The following is a 19,367-nucleotide window of genomic DNA, read 5'->3' as shown; positions in this document are numbered from 1 at the left end:
TCAAACTATTTCATTAGGATACAAACAGAAAATACAGGAAATGTGTACAAAATTAAAAAAAAAAAACATTTTCAGGACTAAATGTCTTCTTTAGGCATCGTCAGTGTTTAGTGTGACCTTTCTTGTGCACTAAACACATCTTGAGCGTTTTTGAGCAGAATAAAGTAAAAAGCCTAATTTCTTTAAAATTAGGATTTAATTTTGTTTAGGTTTAAGAGATCTTGCAGTTTCCTGCAATAAGCTTTATGCCCAGCTGAACTACTTCCTGAACTTCAGCCAGCTCCTTGTTTCCTGTCTGCCATTATTGGACAAACTGATTAATCCAGGTGTGTCTGATTATTGTTGTTGTGAGTACTAAGGTCAGGCACACCTGGATTAATCAGTTTGTTTGTGACTACTGAGGTCAGGCACACCTGGATTAATCAGTTTGTCCAATAATGGCAGACAAGAAATAAGGAGCTGGCTGAAGTTCAGGAAGTAGTGCAGCTGGGCATAAAGCCTATTGCTCAAGTGGAAGGGGAGTTTATCCTAAAAACTTGACACATCAGTTTATATTTTATACAGTTTTTAATACACATTTCCTGTATTTTCTGCATGTATTCTATTAAAGAGGCTGAGAAACAATTATATATGATCACTACAACATTGCAAAAAGCAACAAATCTAATTCTGGCATTGTGGCATAAGACTTTTGCACAGTACTCATATCTGTACCTAAATGGTACTTATTTCAATTTTTTAAAAGGAACTTCCCCATTGTACAGTAATTTGAATACTCTCTTAGGGTCACTTTATTAAGTACAGCAAGAAAGAGGTCAATGAAACAGATAAAATCAAATGCTGGTTTCATAGAAAATTCTTACAAAGTTGTGTTTGTGACCGTTGTGAAAACCAATTATTATCAAACAACATACAGTATGTGAACCAGCCGCACCCTTAAAGAGGGGCATCACATGCACCTACCATGAAATATGACTGAGTCAACCATCAACGAAACCTTCAGTTCAAACACTGCTGACAGAGGAGGGAGACCTCATTCAAACAGTAAGTTTACAACACTTGCAATATTGATCTTTGTATTTGTTTATACATATTACAATTTCAAAATAATTATTCACCTTAAAGATAAGAATACAATTCATAACACACTATTTGCTGTAACACAAGAGTTTAGAAATGGCTTATTGTGAGATATTCAGTTCAGATGTAACATATTTGTATATGCCTAGTTTACTTCAATCTTGAAAAGATATGTAGCCAATTATAAATTCCATGAACAGTATTGATAGCGGTAGTGGCACCGAAATTTTGGTTGGCCAAATTTTACTTTAATTGGTAACACCTAAAAATAATATTTTTGTGAAAATTCAGTTGAAAAAACTGCTCACGTTGACAACTTCTCACTTTTTACAATGTACAAGGATGCAATTGTTGAATGCTGATCGGGGATCTGCTACCCATGTATGTTATTTGTTAGGTTAATGAATGATTATGACCTTAGATCTTCTTGTTTTTTAAAGAATGAACAGTGACAGCTGTTTCAAATTCACACAAGATTGATAATGCTTAAATTATGTCTGGTCTTGATTTGAAAAATTTCTGCACTGCTTTTAGCTACTGATGAAACAATTTAATCATGCACTAATGTTAAACTCAAAAAAATTGTTTGTTCATTCAACATAATTGAATTAAGGAAAAAAATTCCACAAAATTAGTTTAGGCTTGTACAACAAGAATCCAATAAGTTAATTTAAACAAATAATCTTTTGTTGCACCAACTTAATAGAGTTTCATTGCAAAACGAGATAACCACGGTTTTTTTAATTGTTCAGAAATCTCGTTTTTTGGTTGTGCATTCCAATTAATTTCAATGCAACTGCAGTTGGTTTGTTTTGATTTAAACCTTCATAACTTAAAAAATACAGCTAAGTAGCACCATAAAACAAAATAATACCATGATAACATAATAATAAACATGTTTTGACAAAAATGTTAAAAAATGGATTTATCTCATTTTGCAACGAAACTCTTCAAATATATTTTCATTGGTCATAAAAATATCTTCTTCAATAAACTTAATTCAGTTAAGGAAAACTTTTCCACGCAATGAATTCTGGTCTGTTCAACAAAGACAAAGCAAGTTCATTCAGACAAAAAAGTCTAGTTAAACCAATTGTCAGTTTCTATACTAATTAGCATAAGCACACTTTAGTATGCTAATGACACATTGGATGAACATGTGAGAAAAGACTGATCTTCAAACAGGCATTAACACAGTTAGTGCTCTTTAAAAGAAGTACGTACGTCACATCCACAAGTTAACCACAAGCCCCACTCTTCTGCAGGATGGTAACCAAACAATTCAAAAAATATAGCGTAAACTTTTCTAAATCAATAAGATAAACAAACATTAAACAGTATAAAGTCTTTCTCTTTACCTAAAAATGCATAAAATAACACTTAATTTTAAAAATGACTCTCCAAAGGCAGTTGCATGCAAACCTTGCTGGGAAATACAGATTCACGGCCCAGTAAGTAATAGCAACAAAAATCATTAATGTGGTCCCAATATAAAATGATTGAGTTCATGTAATTTTTTTAAAATTTAAGCAGATAAATTAGGTTGAGACAAAAAATAAAAAAATTGTGGTGTATTAACTTGCTTCATTTAGTAAATTACACAAGGTGCAAAAATATTTTCGACATCTGTTTCTGTTGATTAGATTTAATATTAGATTTGAGGTAAGCACTTGATCTGTGCTGACTTTCACTGGTAGTTGCCGCTTAGTGATGCAAGTTGAAGGCAACAGCTTTAATATTAAAAAAAGGGCTGTAAGAATTTGACACAGTTTTGGATTTTATTCCACATGATAATATTTCAAAAAGTCCTTTGATCTGTATTTAGTTTGATCTTAAGATATATTTGAAAGATTAAAGCCTGTTTTGTACAATTTAATTGGTTTTGGTTTGACTGTTTAGGGCACTATAGAAAAGGCATTTAAGGGGCACCAGTAATAAATCTACACCACTGAAACATACCAGTTTTCACTTACGTTTTTAGTTCATAAATGATTTTAAGTTGTACTTTGAATGAACTGATTTTTCTGTCATCACTCTTATATTTAATTTTTTCTGACAATAACTAAAACATTGTATTACTAAAAAGTACTGACACAAATTACAGCACAGACTTCCAGATTTTTTTAAGTATTTCATTGATCGATGGCAGGTACTGAGCCCCATGGTTTAGATATCTAATGAAATCTGCACAACGAATGGGTTTAGCATAGGCTTGTCATGTGACATCAGCTGAGATCCTCATGTCGCAAACGTATTAAATAAAGAACAGTACAGATGTTGTCCAAATTGCATGATATTGACAGTGTTTAAAGTTTGACAAGTTTCCAGGTTTAGCTTTCACGTTCACAAATTGCAAATTCTGAAGAATTTTTACTAACAATAAATGGGAAGCAATAATTAACATAACATATGAACATGAATATACATGTGAACATTCTCTCTAATTGCACAAAAAATGTAAATATTGAATGAATATACACTGTAAAAATGTTGGTTCAGCCCAGGGTTGGGTAAAAAGGAACAAATCCAAAAATGAACCTATGCTGGGTTGTTTAAATAACTGTGTAATTTTAACCAGTGGTTTTCCGGGTGAATTTGATTCAGCTGCTAGGTTTCTCCCTTTTCGCATACGTGCATAAATCTTTTTTTTCTTTGTTCTGCTTCCATAGAGAACAGCAAACATGTCTACAGAAAACAATGAGGTACGTTTGTAAAGTAAATATATACACCCATAATAAATCTGTTAATCATAACAGTATAACAGTACAGCAGTAATAACAAATCTGTAAAATCTGTTTAACTCCATACATCTAGTCCACACTTCATAAACTTCATCATCTCAGTCTCTTCCACACATATTCTAAAACACTTTTTATGTCTCTTAAGGGGAATGTGTTAAAGCGTGTCATAAAACTGCCACTTGTCAGCTCGGCATTACAGCAGGCCTTTACTGTCTACATGGGTGTGAAGGGTCGGTATCCCCTGCTCGGGTTTGTGGGGGGTGTAGCTGAGCTGGGTGTCCGCAGTGCATCCACAGCAGCCTTGCAACAAGCAGCGCCTTTTCTACAGAACCTTGAACCAGAAAGTGAGTTCCTTACATTTATAAACAGCATCTGACAAGCATCAGGGGATTAAACGTTTTTAATCGAAATTTAATGCTTACTGCAAGTAATCAGACAACAGACACACAAGTTAAATGTTTGGCCCAGATGCACCAATGTGAGTTCAGGTCAAACTCAAAATGTAACAAATACCCTTAGTAGTAGCCACCAAATCCACTAGTAGTCCTTTAAAATGTTATATTCATGCATTTGACAAATTCTTATATTCAAAGGAACCTACAGTGCATTCAAGGGTAATTGTTTTATTAGTATGTGTTGCTTGGGAATTCAATTTATGACCGTTGCACTGCTAATGCAATGCTATACAAAATTGAGCTATAGGAATACAAATATATTATTATAGGTTACATTTATTCATATAAAGTAGCAAGCATCTATTTTCCAAAGTGACTTACAAATGAGAGAGGATTTTATTCAATATAGAAACATATTATTTAATTGTGTGTTTGCCTTTACAGTTGAGGCAGTTAACAGTTTTGCACTGGTAGGTTTGGAACAACTAGAAAAGTTTTTCCCTATCCTCCAGCAGCCCACAGATGAGGTGAGTGTATAATACACTCTTAAACCAACTTTGGGTTAAATTAATCTATGCTTGGTTGTTTCAATTCATTGTTGGGTCAGATATGGACATTTTCTAAGTTAATGTAAACCCAAAGGTTGGGTTTGTCCATCTTTTATCCAATGGATTAAATCAACCCAGCATTCAACTGTCAATTATGGGTCAACTTTTTCTAAAATAACTTGTTAATATCTTAATTTATGGGTGAAACTTTAACTGATTGAGATAACTGTTATCTACAGTTCTTCAGTTAAAGGAATAGTTGACCCCCAAAAATAAACTCCTGGTGCCCTATTGATGACATATCAATGTCTTGTGAAGCCAATCGATTGTTTTTCGCAAGAAATTGAACGATTATTAACATGAATGCAGAGGCCTCGGCCAAACATGAGCACAATCTTCTTCTTGTGGTGTTTGGTGGCGGGTGGCAAACCATCCAAATGCGTGAGAGTTGGCAACAGTGATATATCTTGACACTCACTTGACATTCTTTCCTGTGAGGTGGTTGCTAATCTGAAGGATGCATTCTTCTCGAGGCTGGATGAGGCGCAGTCTCGTGTAAATGATGAGCTTGACAGAGCCGCACACAGATTGGATGAACTGGTGGATCTCAGCTGGCGCCTCCTGGCGGCAGCTCAAGAGTCAGCAGCGGGTAGAGTTGTAACTGCTGGACTGGATGAACTTCTCACTCGATCAGAGGCAGCAGTAGCGTACTATCTACCTCTGCCACCCACACTACGTAAGTATGAGACAAGTGTTGTTTTCCTAAAATATGGCTTTTTCATGTTTAATTGCTATAATTGGGTCCCCAGTGCTTCTATCAACCTAGAAAATATGAAAAAGATCAATCCAGTAACTTAGTTTTGGTAAACCATTCTCTGCAAGCATGTGAAAAAATAGGTAATTGAAATTTGGCTCCTCTTGTAATGTCAGAAGGGATAATACCACCCCTTAATCTGCACTATCCAATCAATTTAGTGCATAGATCAGCTCATTTGCATTTAAAAGGACACCACATTTTTGCTCACACCTACAAAATGGCCATTTTAACACGCTATAATAAATTATCTAAATGGTATTTTTAGCTAGAACTTCACATACGTACTCTGGTGACACCAAAGATTTATTTGACATCTTAAAATCTCATGTAAAATGTCCTCTTTAATATGTTACATGCATAGGCTTGGCTTGCAGGGTGGGGTACGTTGGGGGGGGGGGGCAAAGTCACTTCACTTTACTGGTTGGTAAAGTCACTTTTTATCCAGCCGTCCAATCACGACGGAGGACAGGCGGGGCAAATACTACACAAACAAACCGGACCATCCTACCTTTACTACTGAACAACAACATAAAAGTTAATATAACTTGTTGATTACTACATATAACACTGCATACACAATATTAATATGCATTGATTAAACAAATTATCTGCAAATTCAGATACTTAAAAGACAGTATGTCTTCTTCCGCAGATGTTTTGTATTATAGCAACCAAAGTAGCCTACATCATATTAAAAAATCTTTGCGCTTCCAAAGCGCCCTCAAGCGCTCGTTTTTAGAACAGCACCTGTCGCCGCTTAAAAACGTGAAAGATTTATAAACGATTGTATAAAATAAACACCTTATTTACTGTTAACTGCATATGAATTGTCAGGTTTGAATTGTGCTGTGTCTAGAAGTGAAGAAAATATATTTTTTCGTGCAGTGAATAGGCCTATATGGGTAAGGAATTAAACCTATTTACAAACTGTAATTTATTATTATTTAGGACGTTTCAATAGTTGACCACTGTTCAGCATAAAAATAGTTACAGTGAGAGCTGTTTCATTTATATTATTATTATTATTATTATTATTATTATTATTATTATTATTAATAAAAAATACAGTTACACAAAATAAAATCCATTACCATTTTTCAACATTCGTATTATGTTATTTTAATGTTTTAATTAATTTAAATTATTTTAAGTTTGCTGAATGTCGAGCTAAACCTGCGACTACATGCAATTTAACCACAAGAGGTCGCAATAACACTTCGTCCCCTTGGAATTATAAGGTTCTATCTGCTTTCTGAGCAGTTTTGAGATATTGAGCTTCAAAGTTTTTGCATTACATATAGGAAAACTTACATGGGGAAGAAGTTTCTTTCAAACATGAAAATAACAGGGACCCTAAATGCATTCTAAATATACAATATCAAAATCCTCTCAAATTTCTAAATCTGGATTTTTGGAAGGGGTCAAATGCAGATAGAACCTTCTAATTCTAAAACCACACTTTTTGCTAAGAATTATAAGGTTCTATCTGCAAAAACATTATTTAAACATTAAATATAAAATTAATATTGTAACAATTTTTCAACATGTGTTAGAAAGTAACATTTTAATCATTTCTATGAAATTTAATATTTTTATTTTTAGCACTTTTATCTCTAAAAGTGTGATTTTACATTGCTCTTTTACAACATTGCTGCTTCCCTCTTCTGCCTCAGTTTCTCTACCATTCTCCTGTATATGTCGGGTTCATTATAAAATAGACAATTTTGTTTAGCATGTTATACCATTCCCTATTGAAAAATCAAGCTAAGACCAGCATAAGCTGGTGAGCTGGTTTGAGCTGGTCTCAAAACTTGGTTTTAGCAGGTCTCCCAGCTTGGTTTTAGCAGGTTTGCTGGTGTAGTAAGCTGGTCTAGCTGTGTTTTGGTCACTTTTTAAGCTGGTCTAGCTGGACTTAGCTACTATCACCTTAAACCAGCTAAAACCAGCTACCAGCTTATGCTGGTCTTTGCTGGATTTTTCAGTAGGATTGAGCAGCTACAGGCTACAATCATTCTGAAATCATTTTAATACTGAGGTAACTGCTTTAACAATCTTTCACATGTTTACATTTTGACATAACAATCATAACTTACTGTAAACACACTTTTTTGGGGTAGGATAGGTTAGTTTGTTTTTTCTGTATTTTTTTATCTTTGTGCTTGCCTCTTAATATCAGGAACTAAGAAGCTAGCACTGCTGGCTTGTGTGGTGTCTAACTATGAAAACAATCTCCTCAGCAAGACCTAAAAAAAGACTGCCCCTACTGAAAAATCCAGCAAAGACCAGCATAAGCTGGTAGCTGGTTTTAGCTGGTTTAAGGTAGCAGTAGCTGGTGTAAGCTGGTCCAACCAGCCTGGCAAAGCTGGTCAAGCTGGTGGGTCAGCTGGTCTTCCAGCGTGACCAGATAAGTCCAGCTAGACCAACTTAAAAAGTGACCAAAACACAGCTAGACCAGCTTAAAAAGTGACCAAAACACAGCTAGACCCGCTTAAAAAGTGACCAAAACACAGCTAGACCAGCTTAAAAAGTGACCAAAACACAGCTAGACCAGCTTAAAAAATGACCAAAACACAGCTAGACCAGCTTAAAAAGTGACCAAAACACAGCTAGACCAGCTTAAAAAGTGACCAAAACACAGCTAGACCAGCTTAAAAAATGACCAAAACACAGATAGACCAGCTTAAAAAATGACCAAAACACAGCTAGACCAGCTTAAAAAGTGACCAAAACACAGCTAGACCAGCTTAAAAACTGACCAAAACACCGCTAGACCAGCTTGCTATACCAGCAATACCAGCAAAAACCAAGCTGGGAGACCAGCTAAAACCATCTCACCAGCTTAAGCTGGATTTTACAGTAGGGTGAACTTGCCTAAAATTTGGCTGTTGATCTTAAGGTTTCTTAAAAACTTTGCGTTGCGTGCCATAATCCTCACAGATATTGTGTGTCTGTGATTTTTCCTGTCGTCAAGGACAAAGCCAGCAACACCACATATAGGGACAGTTTCACAGACAGGGATTAGACTAGTCCTAGAATAAAATAAATGTAAGAGCTGTCCAAACTGAAAACAACTTGCACTGACATATCTTAAAATACATTAGTACCTGTACCCTTTGTTTAGCCTCAAAATGCACACAAGTAATACTTTTAGTAAGGCATGTTTGGTAAATATTTTCTAATGAAACTAAGTTCTAGTTCTGGCTTAAGCTAATCCCTGTCTGAGAAACCACCCCATAAAGTTGATCCTGATTGGTCCCCTTCTGTGCATTTGAAGTGCTGATTAGCTCACGCAGATAGAACCTTATAGAGCCAACTTAGAGTTCGATTTTGTAGATAGAACCTTTTTGTTTTTTTAATAAAACGTCCCAAAATGTACAAAACTTAAAATAAAACATCACATAATGTAAACAAGTTGTCACAGAGTAAGAATATGTGAATAACTCAATTTTGACAAAAATGTTAGATAGAACCTTATAATTCCAAGGGGACGACTTGTGCTCTTCTGGTCATCTGGCATTTACAACGTCTCACTGTACACGGTTATGGCCTCAGAAACTCTTGAAACTTCATAATATTACAGATTTATTTTAAGTTCACTGAGTTAAGTTTAAATCCTAAAAATCTTGATATAAATTTAGATTAATTTTAAAACATATTAAAATATTGTTTCGTTTGTTTCCTTTTACAGATCGTGAGTGGGAGATACAAGTGCAGACTTATGAAGATGAGGATGATAGTGAAGAAGATGAAGAGCCTCAGATGTGGACGCGTGTCCGCAGCCTGTTGTTGTGTTTGTACCTTCAGCTGCACCACAGATTGATGAAACTGAGAGAAAGAGTGGACACTGTTTTGCAGAAACTGGGGGAAGCTGCTGAAACGGTAGGCCCTTGTACAAAAAATATTTAAAATCCATAACCGTAACATATCTTAAGACACAAAATACACTGTAAACCCTGTTTCCTATCCTTCTAAATCAGAATGTGTTGTATCACTCCCAAAATCCCTTGTGGGCCTCCTTTCACCCGACAATGTCCTTATACATAAGTAGTTTAATTTGTCTAATAATATTTTAAATGGGTAACAGGTCATGTCCTGAAACATGAGACTTGAGTGCTTGCAGATTTAACATGCTCTTATTTGCCCTACAGACAAAACTAAAGCATAATTGCCACATTGTCAAGAAAGGCACATTGAGGGTCAATGGACAGATACAATTTAACATTATTCTATGTAAAAAATAAAATAAAACTTTTAAAGAGATTCTTATCAAATTATGCATGTTCAATACATTTTGGTTATTTTTGAAGAAAGATGTCTGATGATTATTAATAAATAATGCACACAGTATACCATTAGTGCCCGTAGCCTGTGGCTATATATATATGATAAACGATCAAAACACTGTGTGAATTATCTATTTAGAAGCTCATAACACATGTAGACATCCATCCTGAACTCAGACCACTGACAGTTTAAAGGCCATTATCTTCTAATACTTTTTTAAAATATTTATTTGTCATAAATGCAGATCATTAACTGCATACTTAATAATAAAGCATACTTATTATTATTATTAGCATACTTAATAATAAAGATGTTTGTTGTTGAGCTGTATTTGTTTGTGCCAAGCACAGCATTTTGCTTTCAGGCCAAAGAGCTGAAGTTTATTCTTATCAAAACATAATGTTCAAAACATTCTTCTTGTAATCCTGTCCTGGCGTATTTTTACAAGTAGCTTCCCGACAGCAGCGGTACTAAATTGTTATAAAATTAGAATTTTGTCTTAAAGCACAGAGTGAAATATAGCCTATTATAGTTTGTTAGGACAAAGGAGGACAATTCCCATAAATGTAGCAATTTTTAGATTCTTATATGTTTTATTTGGAGACATGAGTCATACATTTTAGTCGGTGAAACAACAAACAACTATAGATAGAGACATGTCTGAGAAAATCTCAACTATACAAGTGATATGTCGGCACAGGCCTTTTCAGGACATTCTCAAACTTAAGGCACATTCCCTATTTTTTGGGATTGGTTCAAAAATAGAGACTCTACGTGCCGCTTACCATGCTTCAAGTCAGTCGAGTTGCCCTGTGCCACCCTCGGGGTCTTCCTGTGTAATTCTTAGACTCACCCACACAGAATAAATAACTATAATTACTTCTTTTAAATCAAGACCCCTGAGACTTACTGTACTCAGACAGAGACGGACATGTTCGACACATGTATCACAACCCGATAAGTTAGAAATTGTGATTTTTTTCTCAAATCTTAGTATTTTTGTTCTGTTTTTCAGTAAAAATAACTTAAGATCATTTAAACGATACAACCCAAATTTATTATGCTTTAACATTTTGTGTCAACAACACTGTGAATTAATTGTAGTAATCAACTTTAAGTAATCAGAGGTATTATTCAGGTTAGTTGTCAAGTAACTTAAAGTGGCTTCAAATAATGGAAAAGTATTATTTTAAGTAGGCAGTTTTTTATATTTTCTGAGAAAAGCAGAGCCAGGCCATAGTGTTTTGAGAATGCTTGTTTAGACAAAGGATAATCATGATCCCATGGGATCTAATGCTACGTGCCGTTTGGTGGTTGCAACATGTGTTCCAGACCCAAAAACAAACGTATCCACCCGAACACATACACAGATAGCACACTGGCAAGAGACGAGATGAGGAGATTGCTGGAGAAAGCTCTCCGCCCTTAGACATCATGTTTAAGGGCAACTCTGTGAGATTTTTTCCTGAAGAAAACTGTGCCATCTTAAGCAAATAAACAAATAAATGCTCTAGAAATGATGAACGATGATAACAGAAACGATGCCACAGAAGAAACATTTTTGGCTGTATGGTTACATAAGAAACCTTCAACATCTGCTGAACCTTTCTGTTTCTCCTTTTGTGAAATAAGGTTGACTTTTTTTAAACCATATTTTATAAACTCATCTGTAGTTATAACAACTCATCTCTAGTCAAGATAAATAATGTTAAGTTAATATGACTTGTAAATCTGAGTTTTAAAAAAATGTAAGGCAGCAAAGAATTTTTTACAGTGTGTAAAGAAATGTTTTTTTGGGTGGGGTTAGAAAGGGTTCTTCTACACTGTAAAAAATGATTTGTTGACACAACTTGACTTGGTCAAGTCATCTTATTGCATTGACCCAGTTAAGTTTAGCCAACATTAGGAGTTAAGTTAACTCAACTTATATGTATTTGTTGAAATAACTTGCAGTAAATTGGGCCAACGTACCATATCAATTAATAAGCAATTAGATTTTTTTGTTAAGTAAACTTAAAAACATATTGGTTGAACTTAATTTTTCATGTTTTCACAACCATTAACAAAGTCTAATTGACATAAAATAGTAAGTTTTCCTCAACATCACAACTTAACTTTTTGAGTTTATTAGACTTCATTGCTTTCTTTGACAAGAAGTTCTAGATATCTGCCTGAAACCAGATTTTTTTAAATGAAATCAACACAACTGCAAAATTGAAACTCTCAGCATTTATTTTTCCTTGCAAAGATATGAAAACATTACAAGAAAAACCCTCACATATATTCAGCTCACATAAGCACATGCAAACTTCTTTATGCACAGACTCATTCTTAGAGAATGGTATCAGATATTTTCATTGCAGGAACAACTGTACATGAAGAATTCACTATAAGCTGTGTTTAACAACTTCAAATAAAAGTCTTCAATTCCCAATCAAATGTCAGACATGACAAGGAAAGAGAAGCAGGACAAGGTAACAAGAACACAGTCTGTTTAAAAAAAATTCTAGAATACCAATGTTAAAATATACAGCTCACAAAAACACGTGCAAACTTCTCTATGCACTCGGGCTGCACAATAAGTCGCATGTGAATGTCACACGCATCTTGTAAGTAATGCCGGTTCCTTGATTAGTAGTAAATCGCCATCAGCCGCCCCCAGATGGAGCGGCATCCACCACACAGAGACATAGTTCACCGACATTCGGGGCAACCTCGCATTTACTATCGCGGACGTATTGCCTGCGACATGCATGCGATATGGCCCAGCTTGTCAGTGAACTACGGCTCCGTGCAGCAAATGCAGCTCCATCCGAAAGCAGCCGACGGCGATCCACTACCAATCAAGGAACTGACGAGATGTGCATGGTATCGCATGCGATTTATCGTGCAGCTCTACTATGCACAGAACCATTTAAGAGCCAAAATAGTACAAATAACTCTCCTTGTCATTATCAGATTTTCCTAACAGCTTATAGTGAATTATTCATGTACAGTTGTTCCTGTGTTTAACAACTTCAAATAAAACATTGTCTTTAATTCCCAATCAAATGTCTAACATGACAAGGAAAGAGGAAGTAGAACAAGGTAACAAGTGAACAGTCTGTTTAAAAAAATTTCAAGAATACCAATGTTACACTTAAAGCGATACTCCATTGTTTTGTCATATTAAACCATGTTATTACTAGGGCTGGGTAAAAATATCGATTCATCAATGCATTGCAATTATTTGTTCCTCAATTCAATATCGATTCATCAAATCCTATAAATCGATTCAGCCTACCGGCCATTGGCGGCGCTGTGGGCGGGCAAAACTCTAGAGCCCGCCCCCCGAGGTAATTTGATCCGGCCCTTTATGTAGTCTGTGAAAAAGACATCTCTAGAATAAATAAATGTAGAATTAAAATAAATGTAGTTTGTACAACGGGCCCTACAGTTACGAGTTGATGAGCGTGCATCTGTTACAGCATGAGATGCAGAGCGCGAGTCACGTGACTGGCGCGAGCAGCTGTGTCACGTGTTGAGCCGCTCGCGCCCGCATATCAAGACGGGATGACTGACAGGGGTGAGACCACGGACTCTATGGCTGTTTTAACTTCTTGTATGTCCATCTTACAAAACCGCCTTTTCCGACGGTTGTTGTTTGATATGTCGGCTCAATGACTTGCTTATCCACAATGACATTAGATGTCTTAATAAAGGAAACGCATTGAAACGATTAGTAACAGTAGTAACGCGTATCTACTGACAAACATGCACCTGATTTTACTGCTCTAACGAAATCTAAAAGTATAATTTCTCTTATTAGAAGCTAGACTAATGTTTGCCAATTATTAAGATGGCTGTTGTAGTTTAAATAGGGGTAGTGAAATAATTAGCTTTGACAAAAACAGCATAAAACAATGTTATGTTACATATTGTAAACTTTTTTGTTATGTGTACTAAATTGAGTAAATAAGTCAAATTCTCAATGAGTGTGATATGGCTCTTATTTACCCCTTTAAATGTAAAGCATCTTACAGTGCACTTATGTTGTTATGCAGTTTTAAAATACAACATGTGAACATGTCTGGATGTAGAAAAAGCCTACTTGGACATCTTACAATGCACTAATTTAGTTGTATGCAGTTTGAAAATACATGTTTGTAGAAAAAGCCTGTTGTACAATGCACTGATTTTGTTGTTATGCAGTTTAAATATAGGAAAATGTAGTCATAATCACTGATATATCTTCAGCCCCTTATTTGAGATGCTTTTCATGAACTGGCCCCCATGACAAACTAACTGAATAGCCCTGCTCTAGTGAGAGCGTTCAGCGTTGTACAAGACACGCTTAACCAAAACACGCTTACCAAAACAGCAAGATGGCAAACAGGAGCTGCACTCCGTTCAAGCCTGCACCTAAAGCTAAAATTAAAATATAGGCTACTCAGGTACTTAATTAATTGTGCATCTACTTATTATTGAATCGATATTGAAGAAAATAAATCAATACCGAATTGGATCGAATCTAATTGAATCGAAGCCTCAAGAATCGGAATCGAATCGAATTGTGAAATTCCTAACAAAACCCAGCCCTAGTTATTACCTTAACTAAGAAGAGTCAATACATACCTCTATCACCTTAGTGCGTGCACTTAAAGGAAGAGTCTACTCATTTTCAATATTAAAATATGTTATTACCTTAACTAAGAATTGTTGATACATTCCTCTATCATCTGTGTGCGTGCACGTAAGCGCTGGAGCGCGCTGCGACGCTTCAATAGCATTTAGCTTAGCCCCATTCATTCAATTGTACCATTTACAGATAAAGTTAGAAGTGACTAAACACATCAACGTTTTTCCTATTTAAGACGAGTAGTTATACAAGCAAGTTTGGTGGTACAAAATAAAACGTAGCACTTTTCTAAAAGAGGAACTATATTTTATGACGTAATAGCACTTTTGGGAGTACTTCGACTTGGCGCAGTAACACCCTCCCTCTCCTATTATGAGAGGGAGAAGGGGAGCGGACTTTTCAGGCGAGTCCAAGTACTCCCACAAGTGCCACCACGCCACAAAACATAGTTCCTCTTTTAAATCCGCTTAGAAAAGCGCTATGCCCCATTCCGCACCACCAAACCTGCCCGCACAACCACTCGTCCCAAACAGGAAAAACGCCGATGTGTCCGGTCACCTCCAACTCCACCTCCAAATGGCACCACCGAATGAACGGGGCCAAGCCAAATGCCATCGAAGCGCCGCAGCGCGCCCCAGCGCCCACGCGCACGCACACAGGTGACAGAGGGATGCACCAACAATTCCCAGCCAAGGTAATAACACACTTTAACATTAAAAATGAGTAGACTACTCCTTTAAGAACTGCGGCGCTTGGCGACACTTTGGTAGCATTTAGCTTAGCCCAGTTCATTCAAACAGAGGTACCAAACAGAGGTGAAGCCAGAAATGACCAAACACATTGCTTTCCCCATTCAACACAAGTACACACGATCAAACATGGTGGCACAAAACAAAACATGGCGCCCCTAAAAGGGGGTTAAAAAGGGCAACCACAATGTATGGTGGAATAGCACTTTTGGGAGTACTTCGACTCGCCTGAAAAATCTGCTCCCCTTCTCCCTCTCATAATGATTATAGTTACCCTTTTAAACCCACTTCTAAAAGCGCCACGTTTTATTTTGTGCCTCCATATCTGACTGTATATCCACTCGTACCAAATAGGGAAAACGTGGATGTGCTTGGTCATTTCCAACCTCATCTCCGCTCTGCTCCACCGAATGAACCGGGCCAAGCCAAGTGCCACCAAAGTGCCGCCGCACGCCACAGCTCCTAAGTGCACGCACCAAGACGACAGAGGCACGCACCAACTCTTCCCAGTTAAAAGGATAGTTCACCTTAAAATAAATTTTTTATACGTTTTAGCTTACCTCAGGGGCATCCAAGATGCAGGTGTCTTGGTTTCCGCGGTAGTTTCACTTTTGATATTTTTAGGTCAAACCGCTGTTGTCTGTCAGTCATACAATGCAGGTCCACGGTCACCTACCAAACGCAACTTCAAAGAGCATGCACAGAGAAGTCCAAACCAAACAACTGCCCATCACAAGCACACACCGATGGCCCAAGACACGAAACGAGCGGCCCGTGTGAGAAAACGAACACTACCCACACTGTTCTCGCCCCCCGCACCCAACCAAGTCCGTGCCCAGTCCGCGCAGGCGCCGGCAGGGATCTGGCTGAGTTCGCGCGAGCATACGTAATTGTTTTCTTTCATGTCGGTTTAAACATCCCGGATAAGCACAAATTAGTACAATTTCTATTAGCTGTCTTACCTACAATCTCTGTTCTGTGTAAACAATGAGTGACGTACACGTGCGAGAGATCACTTCCGGCGCATGCGCAGACCAAGCACAGACGCGGCCGTGCACAAGGGGCAAAAACAATACAAATAGTGTTCGCTTTCCCACACAAACCGCCCGCCCCGTGTCCAAGGCCATCAACGTGCACCCACGATGGACAGCCGTTCAATCCGGACCCCTCCGTGAATGCTCCCCGAGGCAATGCCTACCAAGTGCCCATAGACCCGCACCACATGACCGACAGACAAGAACGGCCCGACCCAAAAACATCAAAAGTGAAACCACCACGGAAACAAAGACACCCACATCCCGGATGCCCCTGAGGCAAGCCAAAACATTAGAATTTAATTTCAAAGTGAACTATTGCTTTAAGGTAACAACAGTTTAATGAGACAAAACGATGGAGTATCCCTTTAAAACAATAATATCTAAAATAACAATGGTCTTAAACTTTAAAACAGTGTAACACTGTAAATGCTTATAGTAACAAGGAGAAGAAAATAGTTTCTTATCTCAGCAACTTGCTCTTCAAAGAGTGAACTCTTGCGGTGCAAGAGTGTGATCCAACTCCAATGAACAGGCGCTGTATCACTTCAAAAGTGAATTTTAATTCCTTTGGATAGTCAAGGTTTAATGCGTACACCAGGCCAATCAGGTTCAGAAAAGCATTAGGTATGTCACTCAGGGTGACGCATCACCACTTCTTCCTCAATCACCAGGGCAACGTCATTGTAGAATTCTGGAAAAGGCTCCGCATTTTCCACAACCACTAGGATTCCGATCACCACGCCCTTGATCACATCCTCTTCATGGTCACTGGGCTTTGTAGAATGAAAAGAAAATTATGGTACTATTACTTATAACCAATTTCACAAACAATTTAAAGTCCCCAGACCCCTGCAAATTAAGAGATCTAATGTTCAATTTTCCCTTGTTTTGCCTTAAAGCTGTGTTTCCCAATCCTGGTCCTCGAGCACCCCCTCCCAGAAAGTTTTAGATGTCTCCTTATTTAACACATCTGATTTAACTCATCAGCTTGTTAGGGACACATGTTTACCATTTTGGAAGGAGGCTGATGAGTCAAATTAGGTGTTTTAAATAAGGAGACATCTAAAACTTTCTGGGAGGGGGTGCCCGAAGACCAGGATTGGGAAACAATGCCTTAAAGGTTTCAGCTTACCTCGCATATCTTTATGAATTTAGATGGAGTCTCTCGCATGTATCACGGCAGCCCAAGCAATGCTGCAGTCCTCATCCTTTGGTTTGTTGTCTGTAAAATATATGATGGTTAAAGTACCTCCTTTATTGGTTCAATCCTTTGTTTTTCTTTTCATTTATCCTTTCACCCCCTCCCTCTGTCTTGAAAAAATAAAAACATTAATTTCAAATATGTACACTTTTTGCATACTTTTGTTGTAAATAAATTACCAGTGATGTGGTACAACAACAGTTGTTTGTTACCTTTTGTTCAGCACCAAAATAAGATTTAATAGTAGACGTAACCAGCTGATGTCACTTAAACCAGGAGTGCACTTAAATCAATGTAGTGCACTTTAAGAGTAAAAATAAGTGACATAGATCTATGAGGAATTTAAAAATCTTTGGTTGCATATATGCATGGTTATAATAGGGCACACAAATGAGATTCACCATTGGTTAAAACATGTTTATAGAATAATAAGTGGTGGCATTTAATACAGATTTATTATTTATTAGTGAACACCAAGCAACCTTTGCACCCTAAATTAGAAGTGAATACTGCAACATTACAGTTTATAATTCAAATGATGATGTGACTTTGCCTTTTCAGACACCCAGGAATTTAGTCAAGTCCATTTGTTTTTTGCATTAATCTTTTGGCAAAGCATTACAGTCAAGATCTATGCGTTTCACACACATGCAGGCAAACCTATGGAAGCCCGTTTCCGCCATGTTGTAAAAAAAATAAAAATAAAATTCTGACTTTGTATCTCAAAATTCTGAGATAGAAAGTCAGAATTCTGAGATACAAAGTCAGAATTCTGAGATACAAAGTCAGAATTCTGAGATATAAAGTCAGAATTCTGAGATATAAAGTCAGAATTCTGAGATATAAAGTCAGAATTCTGAGATATAAAGTCAGAATTCTGAGATATAAAGTCAGAATTCTGAGATATAAAGTCAGAATTCTGAGATATAAAGTCAGAATTCTGAGATATAAAGTCAGAATTCTGAGATACAAAGTCAGAATTCTGAGATACAAAGTCAGAATTCTGAGATACAAAGTCAGAATTCTGAGATACAAAGTCAGAATTCTGAGATATAAAGTCAGAATCCTGAGATATAAAGTCAGAATTCTGAGATATAAAGTCAGAATTCTGAGATACAAAGTCAGAATTCTGAGATACAAAGTCAGAATTCTGAGATATAAAGTCAGAATTCTGAGATGTAAAGTCAGAATTCTGAGATATAAAGTCAGAATTCTGAGATACAAAGTCAGAATTCTGAGATACAAAGTCAGAATTCTGAGATACAAAGTCAGAATTCTGAGATATAAAGTCAGAATTCTGAGATATAAAGTCAGAATTCTGAGATACAAAGTCAGAATTCTGAGTTATAAAGTCGGGATCCTGAGATATAAAGTCAGAATTCTGAGATATAAAGTCAGAATTCTGAGATATAAAGTCAGAATTCTGAGATATAAAGTCAGAATTCTGAGATATAAAGTCAGAATTCTGAGATATAAAGTCAGAATTCTGACTTTGCATCTCAGAATTGTGACTTTGCATCTCAGAATTCTGACTTTATATCTTATCTATATCTGTGTGTTTTAAGTCATTGCTAGGGTATTATGGGTGGTTGCTAGGCTTTTACTAAGGTTTTTAAGTGGTTGCTAGGGTTTAGCTATGGTTTTCTATCTGATTGCTAGACAATTACTAGGATATTATGGATGATTGCGAGGCTGTTGCTCTGGCATTCTATGTGGTTGCTAGGCTGTTGCTCTCAGAATTCTGACTTTTCATCTCAGAATTCTGACTTTTCATCTCAGAATTCTAACTTTATATCTCATCTATATCTGTGTGTTTTAAGTCATTGCTAGGGTATTATGGGTGGTTGCTAGGCTATTTCTGTTGCATTCTGTGTTTGTTGTAAGTTGTTGCTAGGGC

At 36.7% G+C, this 19,367-nt stretch overlaps 1 protein-coding gene across 1 annotated transcript in view; it reads left to right on the top strand.

Annotated features, from left to right (window-relative positions):
* The first annotated feature begins 808 nt into the window (after nucleotides 1–808).
* Nucleotides 809–19,367, top strand: part of plin6 (perilipin 6) — a 31,795-nt gene continuing 13,236 nt past the window's right edge. The window contains exons 1-6 of the mRNA XM_055210215.2: nucleotides 809–1,044; nucleotides 3,750–3,782; nucleotides 3,967–4,165; nucleotides 4,661–4,743; nucleotides 5,263–5,500; nucleotides 9,270–9,460. Coding sequence (XP_055066190.2) covers nucleotides 3,762–3,782; nucleotides 3,967–4,165; nucleotides 4,661–4,743; nucleotides 5,263–5,500; nucleotides 9,270–9,460 — 732 coding nt within the window. The 5' untranslated portion in view covers nucleotides 809–1,044; nucleotides 3,750–3,761. The remainder of the gene's footprint in view (nucleotides 1,045–3,749; nucleotides 3,783–3,966; nucleotides 4,166–4,660; nucleotides 4,744–5,262; nucleotides 5,501–9,269; nucleotides 9,461–19,367) is intronic.

Source organism: Misgurnus anguillicaudatus, chromosome 10, assembly GCF_027580225.2.
Source record: "Misgurnus anguillicaudatus chromosome 10, ASM2758022v2, whole genome shotgun sequence".
In the NCBI taxonomy this organism is placed as follows: domain Eukaryota; kingdom Metazoa; phylum Chordata; class Actinopteri; order Cypriniformes; family Cobitidae; genus Misgurnus; species Misgurnus anguillicaudatus.
This window is presented reverse-complemented; position numbering and strand designations above follow the sequence as displayed.